General features: G+C 33.0%; 1 protein-coding gene across 6 annotated transcripts in view; it reads right to left on the bottom strand.

Annotated features, from left to right (window-relative positions):
* The window catches only part of ANKRD17 (ankyrin repeat domain 17), a 162,983-nt gene that overhangs the window by 98,125 nt on the left and 48,185 nt on the right, over positions 1–16,673 (bottom strand). The window contains exon 1 of one of the 6 annotated variants that reach the window (XM_059159417.1): positions 369–386. The exons of the other annotated variants lie outside the window; for them this stretch is intronic. Within the exon in view, the coding sequence (XP_059015400.1) occupies positions 369–371 (3 nt within the window). The 5' untranslated portion in view covers positions 372–386. Of the gene's footprint in view, positions 1–368; positions 387–16,673 lie in introns of those variants that run through there. 6 annotated transcript variants of the gene reach the window in all.

The following is a 16,673-nucleotide window of genomic DNA, read 5'->3' as shown; positions in this document are numbered from 1 at the left end:
CCAATGCAATGTGACCAGGAAAAAAACAAACAAAAAATCCCCTAGAAATAGAATACTGAAAAAAGGAAACAACAAATGCTATCATTTGCAGAATGCATAATCATCCTTCTGGAAATTTCAAGAGAATCCAATGCAAACCAAGTAAATGATAAGATCGACAAACAAAAATCAATAGATTTCCTATATATTAGCAATAACCAATTGAAAACAACATGTAAACTGGAGGAAAGATGTAATTCACAGTAACAATGAAAACTACAAATACCTAGGAATAAACCTAACAAGAAAAGTCTAAGACCTACATGAAAAAACCATAAAAACTTTACTAAAGGACATAAAAGAACACCTGAAGAAATGGAGAGGCATACCATGTTCCTGGATGGGAAGAGTCAATAGTGTAAAGATGTCAATTCTCCCCAAATTAATCTGTAAATTCAATGCACTTCCAATCAAAATCCCAAAGGGATTTTTAATGGAACTTGACATGTTGATTCTAAAGTTCATCTGGAAGAGAAAATACACAGAAATTGCCAAAAATTTTTTGAAAAAGACAATGGGGAGGGGTACCCTATCAGATGTTAAATGTAAAATGAAAATAATTAAAACAATAGAGTATTAGATCCAGAAAACACATATTTTGGACTTTTAAAATGATAAAGAGGTAGTATTTCAAGTCAGTGGGGGGAAAAAAGACATTGTTCAATAAATTATTTTGGGAGAATGGTTAGGAAACTGGAAAAAACAGGTCCTTACCACAGGGGGGGAATATATATAGATACATACATACATACATATATATACACACATATATATATACATATATATATACACATATATATATATAAAATTCCAGATGAATTAAAATCTATTAGAAACATACATAAAACTAAAGACCTCACAGGAAAAAAAATATGAGACTAAACTAATATAAGAAGGCTTTTCTGGAAAGACACAAAACCTAGAAGCTAGGAAAGAAAAGAGTGAAAGATTTTGACAATATAAAAATGAAAAATCTAAAGATTCTCTAAAGTAAGAATAGTGACAGATTAAGAAGAAATATTATAAAATATGATGTATATATTATAAACAGAATAATAAAGAAATCCTAAAATCTCAGTAAGAAAAAGATAAACCCTACAATGGATAAAATTGTATAAGTAGGCAATTTATGGAAGAAATAACAAATGACCAGTAAATATGCTAAATTTCATTGGGATTCGGGTAAATACAAATTAAAATGTGGCATTTTTCATCTATTGACAGATAATGTCTAGTGTTTTGGAGGATAATTTGACAGGATGTATAATCAGTATTTAAAAATGCAATTTTCCTTTTAAGAATTTAGTTTATAGAAACACTTGGTACATATAAGCAAAAAAATATGTACAAGGATGTCACAGTATTGACTATAACAGAAAAAAATATAAGTAATACATATGCCCATCAACAGAATGGTTAAATAAATTACACTGTGAAACAGTAAATACCTATCTGCAGAATAAAGCAGATCTAGATAAAACATTCTATACCACAACTATCTAATGCCCTCACTAATTACCTTCATGAAACTTATCAATAGTAACATTTTCCCTAAATTTGTTTATTATCTTCTTATTTGAATATCAGTTGCTTGGGTAAGGACCATATTTTTCCCTTGCTAGCCTTAAATATTAAGTACTTAAAAATATTTACTGAGTGAATGAATAAACGATATTGATCCAGAAAGATACCCAAATTATATGAGAGAAAAACACAAGCCCAGAAAAGCAAACATGGTATGTATCCTTTTAAGATGATTTTAAAACCAAAATGCATGTATTGCACAAGGATACAAATAAAAAAATTTCCAGATGTCGAAACCCAAGTTGTTAACAGTGGTAACTGAAGAGCGAAATGAATTTTACCTTTTTACTTGTCTGTACCCTACTATATAGCTTACCTTGAGAGAAAAAAGACCACACAGTTTCTTACCGTGTGATTTTAGCAAATAATTAAGGGGTGGGGGGGAGACCCTTCAGACCTTTAAAGAAAATATCAGGAATAATCTAACCATTTCCATGTTTCTTTTTTTCTTTTTCTTTTTTTAGATTTTATTTATTTATTTGACAGAGACACAGTGAGAGAGGGAATACAAGCAGGGGAGTGGGAGAGCCCGATGTGGGGCTTAATCCCAGGACCCCGGGATCATGCCCTGAGCTGATGCTGAGGTAGATGCTTAATGACTGAGCCACCCCGCCCCCCCCCATATTTCTAACAAAAATTCCAAAAGAGCTATCACAACAATCAGTATTATTTTTAGATACATAGATTTAGTTTGTTGGTATATGTAATTCAGTTTTTAGTATGCATATGCAACCTAACTATTTTTAAATGAATGAAAAAAGTCCTGGCAAAATAAAGTCATAGTAAATTTCAGTTAAAGTAACTGCCTATTTTTCAAGAGAAGCAAGATAAAAAAAATATTATATTTTCTTCCTTCAATCTTTTTTCTTCTCTATAAAATTAAGTTTTTTTTGGAAAGTCAGGCTTATTGAAGTATAATTTTGAATAAAAATCACCTTTTTAGTTGTACAAATCTATGAATTTTGAAAATTCATAGTTTTGTCATTACCACCACAATCAAGATAATTATTTCTTATCACTGAGAAATTTCTCTTGTCGCTTTGCAGGCAATTCCCTATCACTACCCTCTGCTACTAGCAACCATGACGTTTTTTGTTACTTTCAGATTTTTTTTTCTCAAAATGAAATGGAATCATCCAGACTTCCAACTGCAACTTTCACAAATGCATAATGCCTTTAAGATTCACTGATGCTATAGCATGCTTCGGTAGTTCATTCCTTTTTATTACTAGATAGTACTTCATCATATGGATGTACTGCAATTTGTTGAGCTAATCATCAGTTAATGAATATTTGAATATAAAACCTTATGTGAGCATGTTCTAATTTCCCTTGGGTGAATACATGAGAAGGATATGCCGTATGACAACTGTATATTTAAATCTATAAGAAACTGACAGACTTTTCCAAATTACAGTAGCATCTTGCTTTCCTACTGCAGTGTATGTTCTGGTTCCTTCGCCTTCTCACTGGTATTCAGTATCAGCAGTTTTTTCCTTTCTTTTATTCCTCCTCTCTATTCTAATAGGATAGAATCACATTGTGATTTTATTCTGCAATTCCTTAATGGCTGAGGGTATGGAGCATCTTTCCCTCTGCTTATTCGACATCAGTGTATTTCTTCAATAAAGGATCTGTTAAGAACATTTTCCCCATTTTCTGTTCAGTTGTTGTTCCCTCATTATTGAGCTGTGAAAATTCTTAACATATTCTGAACATAAATCCTTTATCAGATATACAGTCTACAAATATTTTCTGCAAGCTGATGGCTTGTCTCTTCAGTATATTCTGAAGAATAAACCTTTTTAAATTTGATGTAATCCAAATTACAATTTTTTCTTTTATGTTTGATTTTTTGTGCCCTATCTAAAATAGTTTTGCCTAACCCAAGGTCACAGATTTTCATTAGTGAATAATTAGAGAACATTATGTTCTCTTTCAGAAATTTTATTGTTTCAACTTTTATACCTAGGCTTATGATCCAATTCAAGTCAATTTCTCTATAAAGTAGAAAGTATAAAGACATGAGTTGAAGATCCTTCCATAAGAAGACATCCATATGTTTCAGCACCACTCATTGAAAAAAAACATTTTTCTTTATTGAGAAAAGGTGTGTTGGCACCTTTGTCAAAAATCAATTCCTAACACAGAGATCGTCTCCAGATTCTATTCTGTTCTATTAATTGATGTGTCTATCCTTTCATCAATACACTGTCTTGGTTAAGACAACTTTGTAGTTGTCTTAAATCTCGAAATCCTTCAACTTTGTTCTTTTCAAAGTTGTTCTGACTACTCACTCTAGAGTCTTTTCTATATAGTTATCAGACACAGCTGTCAACTTCTACCAAAAACAAAAACAAAATCCAAAAGGCCCTGATAGGATTTTGATTGAGATTATCCTGAATTCTACAGGCCATTCTGGGATAAGAGGGATGGGATTTACATCTAACGAGTACTGAATCTTCAAAATGATGAATATACTATATTTTCATTTATTTACATTATCTTCAATTTTCTCATGAACGTTTTGTAGTTTACAGCTTACAAATTATATACTTATATCCTTAAGTGTTGCACGTTTTTATTTTAATTGATGTTTTAAATTTTCATTTTGAAATGTTCATTCTTAATATACAGAAATATGAGACCTTGCTAAACTCAGGACTAACATCTAGCCTAATTCTATAATTTTTTTATTATTCTCTATTAAATGTGTTCTTAACTGCATTCTAGGGACCTAAACCTTTCCTCTTTCATTCAGTCCATATGTTCTCCTATGGATCATTTTTTCCTGTTTGGCTCACAATTAAATGTGCCCATCATCTCAAGTATTTACTTTTTTCTTTCTTTCTTTGGTTTTTGTGTTTTTCTAAGTATTTTCTGATCAGGCCCTTCTGGAGATTCTCTTTCTTGGCCAACTCATTCAAATAATGGTCATGTTCCCTCCATTCCACCTTCAGCTTTTTATTTAACCTATACACCAGGGTAACATCATCTATAAACACAAGTTTTAGCTACGACTTGTTCTACTGATCATTTTGAAATATTTTTCTCTACAAAACAGACTTCTCTGCTCAGCTTCAGTTCTGAATTATCTAAACTGCTGATATTTCTTTCCCAATGTGCTATCGATATATTAAGCCCATCTTAAAATATTATCCTTCTTTTTCTTTTCCCCATCTCCAGGAAAATAGAGTTCTTCTTCTTCCAGGGGTTTGTTCTCAGAGGAAAGTACAGAGCCTTGCCTTTTTGTCTTGATCTTCTCATTGCTTCCATTGATCAAAGATAATACTCTACAGAGGGCAGCAAAGCAGGAAATTTCTAATAGACTGTCATTACCCAAATAAACAATTGAGCCCTATCCTAAATTTCATATAGGTAAATTATATATAGAGAGAAATTATATATATGTGTGTATATATATATATATATATATATATAATTTATATAGAGAGAGTCAGATTTCTAAAGTATTCCAATACTCTTTAAAATATAAATAAGATCTTATCATTTTTTTTGTTTAAAACTGTACATGGCTCCCATTTCACTTAAATCGGCTCCAAAGTCTTTACGAAGTCTCAAGATGGCAAAGATTATTGTTTTAGTCACTTATGTAACCCAAACTCCAAGAACAGGATAGGTACTCAAAATATTTGCTAAATGAGTAACATCAAGGTTGGGTAAAATCCAACAAAAAAGAACATTCTTGACACACCAAATAGTAGTAAGCACGAATAACATTAGAATAGTAGTAGACCTGCTCACTGGTAGTTGAGTATGTAAGTACAATACTTGACAAATTTCAGTAATTACCAAAACAGATAACTGCTATCTATTATAACAAATACTTTTCTCTACCTGCTAATTTTATCTGAGTCTAAGGAGAATATATAAAATTCACATGCCAACCTTTTTCAAGCAAAGAGAAGTAACAAGATTAAAAATGTATTCCTGGTTTTCAATCTAAACATCAGATGTCATTATAAAGAAATCTTTTAAAGGCCACTTTTTGGGGGGTGGGGCAAGGAGAGAAGGGGAAAGAAAGAGAGAGAGAATCTTAAACAGACTCCACCTCCATCGAGGACCCTGACGTGGGGCTTGATCTCACAACGCTGAGATCATGACCTGAGCCAAGAGTTGGACATTTAAACAACTATGTCACCCAAGAGTCCCTAAAGGCCACTTAAAAAAAAAAAACTATCAGTAAATGATTTCACTATGGAGGTCAAAAACAGACAACTACACAGAAGAAAACTGAAAACCCCAAGTGTCTTAAAGGTACAGGTTTCTGTGGCTTGAGATATGATCATCATATATAGCTGTGATAGTATGTTATATTACCCATCTTAAATTAAAGGGAAGATGTGCTTTGGAAAACTGTGTTAATGACCCAAAACACTGATTTAGTGTTAAAGACATTAATGTCAAAGGTATATATGAAGAATCAGAATAAAAGTATTTTATAAAATGTTAGAATGGACAAGAAGCAGTATTTCTCAAAATTACTTTATAAAATAGTAGATATTTAAGTAGTTCCTCTATATCCTAATGTTTATATTTAAGTAGCTATTTTAGTAGATTCCATGCTTATCTAGCACCTGACCTCAAAAACCATTTCTAAGGACTGAAATATATTAAGAGTCTTCCATAACTAAGTTTGTGGGGAGTTTTTGGCATAGCCAGATAAAACACTCACATTATTCAAATCGCCTCTGGAAATCATACTGTTCCTTGCAAGCTATCATTAAGAAACTCTGAATTTGGTATAATTTTACAAGCATAAATAAAATCACAATTATGAAAATACATGCCCAAGGAAATTCATCATAACTTGCCCTGTCTTGGTTTCCCCACTGAAATCTTTTTAATTCACTGATTCTGTTGTCTGCACACAGACAAGAAGCAGAAGGCACGTGGTTTGAGTCAGTGTTTCCACGAAAGACTTGTTTTCATCCTAGGGATAGGATTATTTTACAGCTAATTTAAGCAAATATGAAATTTAAATATCTTAAATGACAAAGATTAAAGAATATCATTCACATTACTAAAAGAATCTTCATGAGGAACTGTTTAGCTAATTAATTTAGACACATGAGTCTCAATGGTAAGATCAGTAACTCCTGCTTGGTAGGGTTTATGTCTGCGTCTAGGTCTATGTCATCTCTGTTTTCACCACAGCACTTTATACATCATAGGTCATATATAAATGCTGGTAAAAACTAACATAAAAAGCACATTTTATTTCCTGTACTTAAAATGTTTGAAAGAAATTAATACTCAATTTTCAGAAGGAAACCTAAAAACATTCTCTTGACTCAAATGTTCTGTTTGCTGCTTATGTAGAACTCAAGATGTATTATGAGTAGCACCCTTTGAGCCCCCAACTCCCCACCAATTAAGTATAAATTAAGCAGCTCTGAAACACTTATTAGATCTTGTGCTGCTAATGCATCCCATCTACAGCAAGATTTCTTATAGCAGAAGGTCGAAAAGCAGATACTATGCAAACACCACTCAAGGCTTATATTCCTATAGTCATAAAGTGAATACAGTTTACCTTATGTCATGTTTATAGCAACAGAGACAGTTGTGTTATAATGCAACAAATGCTTCCTGACAAACCTCACATCCTGCAAGTGGCACATTAAAATAACATGGCTCAGGCAAAAATAGAACTGGGGACATTTCAAAACTTATGCAACAGTCATCAAAACATTAAGAAAAATAACTATTAGAATAAAAATACTAGCTTACTAAAAAGACATATTAACTTTCCACGAATAAGAAATTACTACAGTAGGGGTGCCTGGGTGGATCAGTTGGTTAAACAATTGCCTGCAGCTCAGGGCATGATCCCAGGGTCCTGAGATCCAGCCCTGCGCTGGGCTCCCTGCCCGGAAGGAAGTCTGCTTCTCTCTCTCCCACTCCCCCTGCTTGTGTTCCCTCTCTCGCTGTCTCTGTCAAATAAATAAATAAAATCTTTTTTTTTTTTTTAAGAAATTACTACAGTAAAAATGTCATAACTTTAAAAAGAGGAGAACCCTGTAACAAGTATTTTCAAGAGAGAACTATCAGCCAAACTAAGCTAAGGCAAAGAAATTCAAGTCAATGAGCATCTCATTAAACACATTATTTACTGTTCGACTTGATGTATTCAACTGTGACTGCATACTTGCCATTTAGCATCTGTTACCTAGTGATACAAAACCCCAAAATATTGGGAAAAACCTGTACGAACCAATGTAAATTCAGAGTTATATTGCCATCATTTCCCTAACTTAAGAGTATCCATATATATAAGCTAAATCAAAACATTTTTGAAACATTAGGGAAAAAAGTATAAACTAGTAGTATCCCAAATGAACTGAACATATGGGTATTCTATATACCTACTAATTGTATATAGGCATATGTTTGATAGAAACATTCAACGGGGAACAGTTTTACTAAAATATCACCAATTTTAATCGATTACCTCGTCATGATAACAAAATAATATGAATTATCATTTAATTAGCAGTAAAAATATATGTCTATATACTAAAACCCTTAAATTACCCAAACAGATCATTTACTTTAGTTTCTCACAGCAAATGAAAAATCACATTTGGTACACTGCTAATGTAAATCAAAACAAATTAACTGAATGGCCATCTACTGATGGCTTAAAGACTTAGATTATTTATGGATAGCTCCACTTAACATTCAAAAACTCAAGAATTCCTATGAAATGTGGCTAAGTTGTCTACATGGTACACTGACAAAGTAGCTTTAAAATACATACATATGCATAATTTCACCCCAAATCCATATTTCTGTAAAAGAAAAAGAGAACTAGAATGCTGTCACATAATTCAATATTACAACCTCAAGAATAATTCTTTAGTATTAAAGTCTAATAGAATAAAAAAAGGTAATTTACTTTAGTATACTATAACTTCACTAAGAAGATTAAACCAAAATTATAGAATTCCTTTTGTTGGACATCTGGCCCCCACCATACATCTCCCAACAAGATCAAACACTTCCAAAATAATACTAACACATGTTCTCCATAATAAATTAGATGAATCATGATAAAAATATGCTGTAAATTTTAGGAGCTATGAAGATTAAACATCCTGGTTAAGGAAGGTGACCTAAAATTTTTAACACATAAGAAAATACACAAGAATTTGAATAGTTCATTATCAAAAAACTTAACATGTAATTCCTATTCCCCAAGAGCAAATTCAAGAGATAGTGTACATTACACTATTCTTACACATTCTAAACATTCCCAGTCTCTTCCCAACCTCATTCTAGTCTTGGCTCCGTTTGCCTCAAATTATGCCTCAAGATTATTACAGAAGTCATCGCCATGCTTGCCTCAGGCCCTTCTCCATAGGCTGCTAAATAAATGATGTAGTCTGGCTGTATGGGGGTAGAAGGGGGGGGGGTGTAAAAGGAGACAGGAAAACAAAAGAAGAAAACACGAAAAGAAACCCTGAAAGACAGGGGTACCCAGTGGTTTAGTCAGTTAAGTATCCAATTCTTGATTTTGGCTCAGGTCATGATGTTGGGGTCGTGATACCAAGCCCTGCACTGGGCTCAGTGCGAGTCTGCTGGAGATTCTCTCCCTCTTCCTCTCCCCTTCCCCAACTCCCCCCCTCTCTCTAAAAATAAATAAATAAATAAAGTCTTGAAAGAAAGAAAGAAACCAACCAACCAACCCACCCAGAAGGACAAAGAAAAAGTCTGGAGAGCCTTACCAGGCACCTCCTGACAAGAAGTCTTCTGGTTAACTGAAGAAAACAAATGTCTCAATTTCCCGGTTTCTTACACAAATACCCTAACTCTGCCTCATCTAACATCCTTCAAAACATTAACTAGACCATAGCCCAGGAATTCACAATTACAATTTCCTCTGTCTGGAACTCAAAAAGATTTTCAAATGGCCAGCTTCTTCTCAACATTCAGGTTTCTACCTAAATTTGTGGTATTTTCTGACCCTATCCACAGTATCTCCTCCTCTCTGTCACAGTCTACCCAATTACGGCTTCATTTTTTAATAGTATTAATGACTATAAATTGTAATGACTATAAACTGTATTATTTTCTAGTCAAATTGTACAGTTAGTCCTTCTAATAACAATGGAACTTCTATGAACATAGGAACTTCATCTTTTTCACTGCTGTAGTCTAAGCCAAGAACAATAGTGCATAACACCTAAGAGGCAGTCAACAAATATTTCCTGAATGACTATTATATCACTGAAGATATTTAACTTTAACAAGCCCTTTATTTGGAGACCTGGAAATATATTTCTATGCCTCCTATATTTTTCATCTGCTTAACACATTTTCTGACAACAGACTGTATCTATGAAGTGTATCTCTTACATTTAGAGGAGTACTATTGCAATGAAAATTTATATTGGTTTATATTGGTTTAGTGTATATATATTTAGTGTATATATATTTTGAAGCTACAAAAACACTAAACACCAAAAATATTCTCATGCTAACTGAAATTTACATATATTTTCAAGCCATCATAAATTTGAAAATCAAAAAAAAAAAGAAACACTGAAGAGCTTTTGTCTCTATTTGCATCAATTATGTAATAAAACAATGTGGATTATAAAATAAAATACTGGGCGCCTGGGTGGCTCAGTGGTTAAGCCGCTGCCTTCGGCTCAGGTCATGATCTCAGGGTCCTGGGATCGAGTCTCGCATCGGGCTCTCTGCTCAGCAGGGAGCCTGCTTCCTCCTCTCTCTCTCTCTGCCTGCCTCTCTGCCTACTTGTGATTTCTCTCTGTCAAATAAACAAATAAATAAATCTTTTTAAAAAATAAATAAATAAAATAAAAAAAATAATAAAATAAAATACTGAAAAAGTCTACCATGACAGACTATGGAATCTTCCTATCTGAGAATTTTTAGAAAGCACAAGCCAATTCAAACGTCTATTTTCATCAAGCATTTAACAAAGAAGCAATTTTACTTCTTTGGTGTTATGGGCTAAACTATCTGTGTTCCCTTAAAACTTCATACCTTGAAATCCTATCCCCCAATAATGGCATTAGGAGGTAGAGTCCTTGGGAAATAATTAAAATTAGATATCATGAGGGTAGAGCCCTCATGAATGAGATCAGTGCCCTTTTAACAGTCATATAAGACTGCTTACTTCCTCTCTGCTCTCTACCACATGAGGGTACAAGAAGTCAGCTGTCTGCAACCTGGAAGGTCTTCACCAGATCCCAACACCATGGTGCAAACCCTGAGATCTCAGAAGTCCAGCCTCCAGAATTATGAGATTAAAATTTCTGTTGTTTAATAAGGCTCCCAGTCTTTGTTCCTTTGTTTGAGCAGCCCAAATTGACTAAAACACTTGGAGAGTTTAGGAACACACTGCCTTAAATTCTCTTTATCCATAGTCTTAAAGCAGTGGTTCTCAACTTCAGCTGTACACTAGAATAAACCAAAAAACAAACATACAAAAGTACTAACGTCTGCGTCATATCCTCAGATTACTTCATCATTCTGGGGTTTGGCATGGGCATAAATACTCCTTAAGCACCTGAGGTGACACTAATGCTAGAGCAAGTTTAAACTCCTGCTTAAAAGATAATTAATAGCGACATCAAGAAAAGTTTTATTATATGAAGAGAAAAATAACTTTTCTTAATTGAAAGGCATTTGAGCATTCTGCCTGGGATTAGCTTTATTTATATTAAAAAATAGCCAAACATTTTATAAGTCACAAAGAAGCCATAAGAACCTTTCTTTCTCATGCTTTCTCTCAGGTATTAAACAAGCACTTCAAAACACCTGCACTCAGCACTATGCTAAGCAGGGATAAAGAAACGAGATTCCTGTACTCTTACCATCAGGCGTCAGTCTCTACATTTCAGATGTCCCCATCTCAACCACCATGATCATTCTCTCCTTTCCATCAAGGGATAACTGTATTAGGAGCACAACTATACCTTTTGGGGACTAACGTTCAGGTTGAACTACAGGTTTGTTGCATGTCAAGCTCTGTTTTTACTCAAGGATTAGTCACAAAATTTTGTCAGTATTAGTTAAAGAAAAAAATATGTATCATTCTGTAAAGAATAGATATCCTGGAATACAAAAGGTATGACCTCAGGGCGCCCGGGTGGCTCAGTGGGTTAAGCCTCTGCCTTAGGCTCAGATCATGATCTCAGGGTCCTGGGATTGAGCCCAGCATCAGGCTCTCTGCTCAGCAGGGAGCCTGCTTTCCCCTCTCCCTCTGCCTGCCTCTCTGCCTACTTGTGATTTCTCCCTCTCTGTCAAATGAATAAAATCTTAAAAAAAAAAAAAAAAAGATATGATCTCACTAATCATCTGCTTAAATAGCCTGAGGGGGAAAAAGTTAAGATTCTTATCAGATCATGTATTACAGTTCAAAATAAATTCTAGAAAAGAGTTGATAAAAAAATATATAGGTGAATATTATCTAATCTCCAGGAGGAAAAAGATTTTTCTAAGAGAAATTAATCACAAGGGAAAGTATATAAAATATATCAAAGTTTCTCAAAAAATACCTTTAACAAAAAATATACATTAACACATTCAGGAAAAAAATTTTTTTTCTCACATTCAATGAAGATTCACATCAATACATAAAGATTACCTAAAAAAATTAAGTCACACTTCCATTAGCAAAATGGGCAAAGGGTATCTTAAAAACTTTTTTCCAATCAAAAAACTGGAGATAACCTAGATGTCCATCAACATAAACACAGAGCAAGTTATATTCTCAAACTAGAATATTAGGTAATCACCAAAAGGATTATTTTTCAAAAAATTTAATAAAATAGGAAAAAGCTCAAGACATATATATATATACGTTAAAAGAACGTAAAATTTTCAAGCCTAGCAAAAATAATTCAGATGTAAGCACAGACTAAAATACAAATATTAAAATATTTATATTTCTTTTATGCTTCAAAATTTTTACAATGAGTATGTACTAAAGTAATTAACAGAAGTTTCAGAAATCAATATCCCTTAATCTAGAAATCTATCAGAGTTTTCTGAAATCCAAAAGAAAACAGAATCCTCACTGTAGTATTATGTATAATAGAAAAAGAAAAACACAAAAATAAATTTGAAATATTTTTTAGATTGATACTTTCAGTATATATTTAAAAGAGAGGAAAATATAAATAATGTGTGAGAGGAAAAATCAAGACATACAGTATTTTCTTTTAAATATGATCCTAATTTGTTAAAAATTCTGACACAAAGAATGGGCTGAAAGGAAATATACCAGAATATAACATCATTCAACTTTCTTTGAACCATTCTATAAATTCTAAGTTTCCTATGAGATTTTATTGTAATTAATGAAGATTTCCATCCCATTACCAAAGAACTGACAATACAATGTTTGCCATTAGTTATAACCTGAAACAGTTTATTTTAAATTACCTCAAAATGTCACTTTTCTCAACATAGTTGAGAGCAACTTTCAGAATTTTAACTAAATAGGGATAGGCCTTCTTAAAATGTACTATGAAATATGAAACATAAGCATCTTAGATGCTGCTATACAAACATGGTACTCTGGCAGTCATCTGTGGCAGGAGCATCTGTGATGGAACTGCAGTGACACTGCATCCACTGAGTACATATTGCTTACATTTGAGTAAATGACTTTACAACTAAATCGATGAGGGCTACAAAGACTATAGGATGTGGCACTCTGTTAGTCATGAAAGATATTTTACTGCAAATTTACCACAGCTTACTCAGTCTATTTAATATAATTCCCTCCACAACCCAGCAATTTAAATACAGTGACTATACAGTTTACAGTCCTAACAAGGTAACTGCCTAGTAACAAGCCTAGTAAGGCTTCCCATATCTTTTCAAATAATGAACAATAGGCATAACAAAGGAATGATCAGAAAAACAAAAAGCAAAAAACCAAGAAGTGAACTCTACTACTTTCCCATCTTTTTGCCAATACCCAGCACTACTTGAGGAAAACAAAGCATAGAACTGATGAAGTGCTACTTAGCTCAGGAGACAAAGATCAGAGACTGGAAAAGCTAAGAAATCTAGTATGTGTGAGAAAACTGGAGAGAAGAATTGAGAAAACAACCTCAAGGGAACTGCAGGCATTCCCACAGGATTGTGATATATCCATATCCAACCAGCCAGACAGGGATTTCTACTGAAAACCTGGGATATTTGGCAGAGAATCCAGAAAGGCCACACATAACAGTAGAACTACTCTAACTTTATAGTATAGGCTACTTGAAAGATGCCGTAAAAATGCTTCGATACCTCAAAAAGAATTAAATTGAAAGAAAGACAAATACCACATGATTTCACTCATATGTGGAATTTAAGAAACAAACAAGCAAAGAAAAAAGAAAGAGACAAACCAAGAAACAGACTCTTAAAACTATAGAGAACAAACTGATGGTTACCACCCGAGGGAAAGTGGGTGTGACAATGGATGAAATAGGTTATGGGGTTTAAAGTATACACTGTACTAGAATTAAAAGAAAAAAGTTTTTAATAAAAATAGATATATTAAAATTTTTTAAAAAGTTAAAAAAGAAGAGGGGAATAAAAAGAATAAAGTTGATTCACAAGTAACCTAACTGCTAATCCAAAATAAATTCCATATTCTTTAAAGGGCAGTAATATTCAGGCATTCAACAATGTAGTGTCAAAATGTCAACCATCAAATAAAAATTACTCAGACCACAAAGAAGCAAACAATTGTGTCCCATAACTAGGAAATAAACAGGTAAACAGAAAAAGACCTTTAAATGACAGGCATGGAATTAGCAGACAAGGACTTCTAAACTCTTTTATGTGTGCTCAACAATTCAAAGAAAAATGTGAACATGAAGAGAGAAATGAAATCTATAAAAATAAATGATCAAATAGAATTTCTATAGCTGAAAAACAGTGTTTGTTATTAAATTTCAATGGATGACAATGCAGAAAAAAGGAACAGTAAACCTATACAGAGCAACAGAAATTATTCAAACTCAAGCATGAAGAGAAAAAAAGGCTGAAAAAAAGTACAGAGGCAACATTACATTTAGGAGAATACCATATAGTGTGTAACTGGAATCCCAGGAAAAAAGAAGGGTAAAAAAGATATCTGAAGTCATAATGCCTAGAAATTCTCAAAATTTAGACACAAAAATATTAACTCACAAATCTAATAAGCAAACAAGCTTCAAGCAGGATAAATGTAAAGAAAACTGCACCAAGCCATGTCACAATAAAATTATTGAAAATCAGTAATAAAGAAAAAAATACAGAACAGCCAGACAGGGTAAAAAACATTATGTAAAAAGGAAGAAAGAAGCAGCACCTAGGTGGCTCAGTCGGTTAAGCATCTGCCTTCCGTCCCAGGGTCCTGGGATGGAGACCTATGCCAGGCTCCCTGTTCAACAGGTAAAAGCTGCTTCTCCCTCTGCCCTCCCCCTGCTCATGCTCTCCCTTACTCTCTCTCCTATAAGTCTTAAAAAAAAAAAAAAAAAAAAGAAGAAGAAAGAAAAAAAAGGGAAGAAAGACAACTGCTGACTTCTCACCAGAAATGGAAGCCAGGGGTACCTGGGTGGCTCAGATCATGATCTTAGGGTCCTGTGATCCAGTCTCTCATGGGCCTCTATATTCAGTGGGGAGTCTGCCTCTCCCCACCTCCACCCCCCCCCCAAGCTAGTGCTCTCTTTCATTCATGCTCTCAAATAAATAAAATCTTTAAAAAGTTTTAAAAAATTAAATTAAAAAAAAAGAAAGAATGGAAGCCAGAAGACAAAAGAAAGACACTTTTAAAGTGCTGAACAAAGAAAAAAAAAAATCTTTCAATCAGGCATACTATATGCAATGAAAATATACTTCAAACATAAGGGGAGAGACATTTGCAGACAAAATCTGAGAGAAGCTCTTGCCAGCAGACCTGCATTATTAAAAAAAATAAATTTTAAGGGAAATCATCCATGTGAATAGAAATTATTCAAGTAGATACTTGATGAAACTGGATTCATGAAAAGCAATGAAGAACATCAGAAATAATATAAAAATAGGTATCTTCCTTTTCCTTATTAAAAAAATTACTTTTAAGTAATAATAATCTATTCCTGAGATTCACAATGTATATAGAAATAAAATATATGGCAATAATCCCAAAAGAGACATAAAAGGAGTAGAAGTAGTAAATTATTATGTGAAGGTAGCTATAGTTAAAATATGTATATTACAAAGCCAAAACAATCATTCAAAAAATAATAAAGAGGTAACTAAACAATCCAGGTGATAAAATTTAATACTAATAATCAAAAAAGATATGAACAAAGGAAAAAAGGAGCAACACAACTAGGACAAGCAAAACAATTAGCAAGATGGTAATTTCAAGCATAAAATATTGATAAATACCATTAAGTAAAAATGAACTAAATATACCAATTAAAAGGCAGAGATTGACAGTCTGGATAAAAAGACAAGAGCTAACTATATACTGTCTACAAGAAACATACTTCAAATATAAAGACAACGACCAAGAGGTTAAAACCATGCAGAAAGACTATGAAAACATTAGTTGTTTCAAAGCTGGTAAAGGTATTATTAATATCAAACAAAACAGAGTCCAGACAAAACCGGGAATACTAACAAAGATAAAGAGGGACATTTAATTACATAAAAGGATCAATTGAGCAAGAAGATATAATAAATCTAAATGTTTATATACCTCATAACACAACTCCAAAATACATGAAGCAAAAACTAATGGATCAAAAACAAAAAATGAGCTACTCCACAATTATAGATGAAGATTTCAAAACTCATTTCTCAGTAATTGATAGAACAAATACAGAGAATATCAGTAGGGATATGAGAGACTTGAACATTATTAACATAATCTAACAGACATTTATGGAATACTCACTCAACAACTGCAGAAAATACACTCTTTTTAAGTGTACATGGAACATTCATCAAATGGAGCATATTTTGGACAATGAAACAAGTTTCAATACATTTTTAAAAACTGAAAGTACAGTATATTC

This window comes from Mustela lutreola, chromosome 1, assembly GCF_030435805.1.
Source record: "Mustela lutreola isolate mMusLut2 chromosome 1, mMusLut2.pri, whole genome shotgun sequence".
Classification (NCBI taxonomy): Eukaryota; Metazoa; Chordata; class Mammalia; order Carnivora; family Mustelidae; genus Mustela; species Mustela lutreola.
The sequence above is the reverse complement of the archived record's forward strand: the minus strand, read 5'-3'. Positions and strand labels throughout refer to the sequence as shown.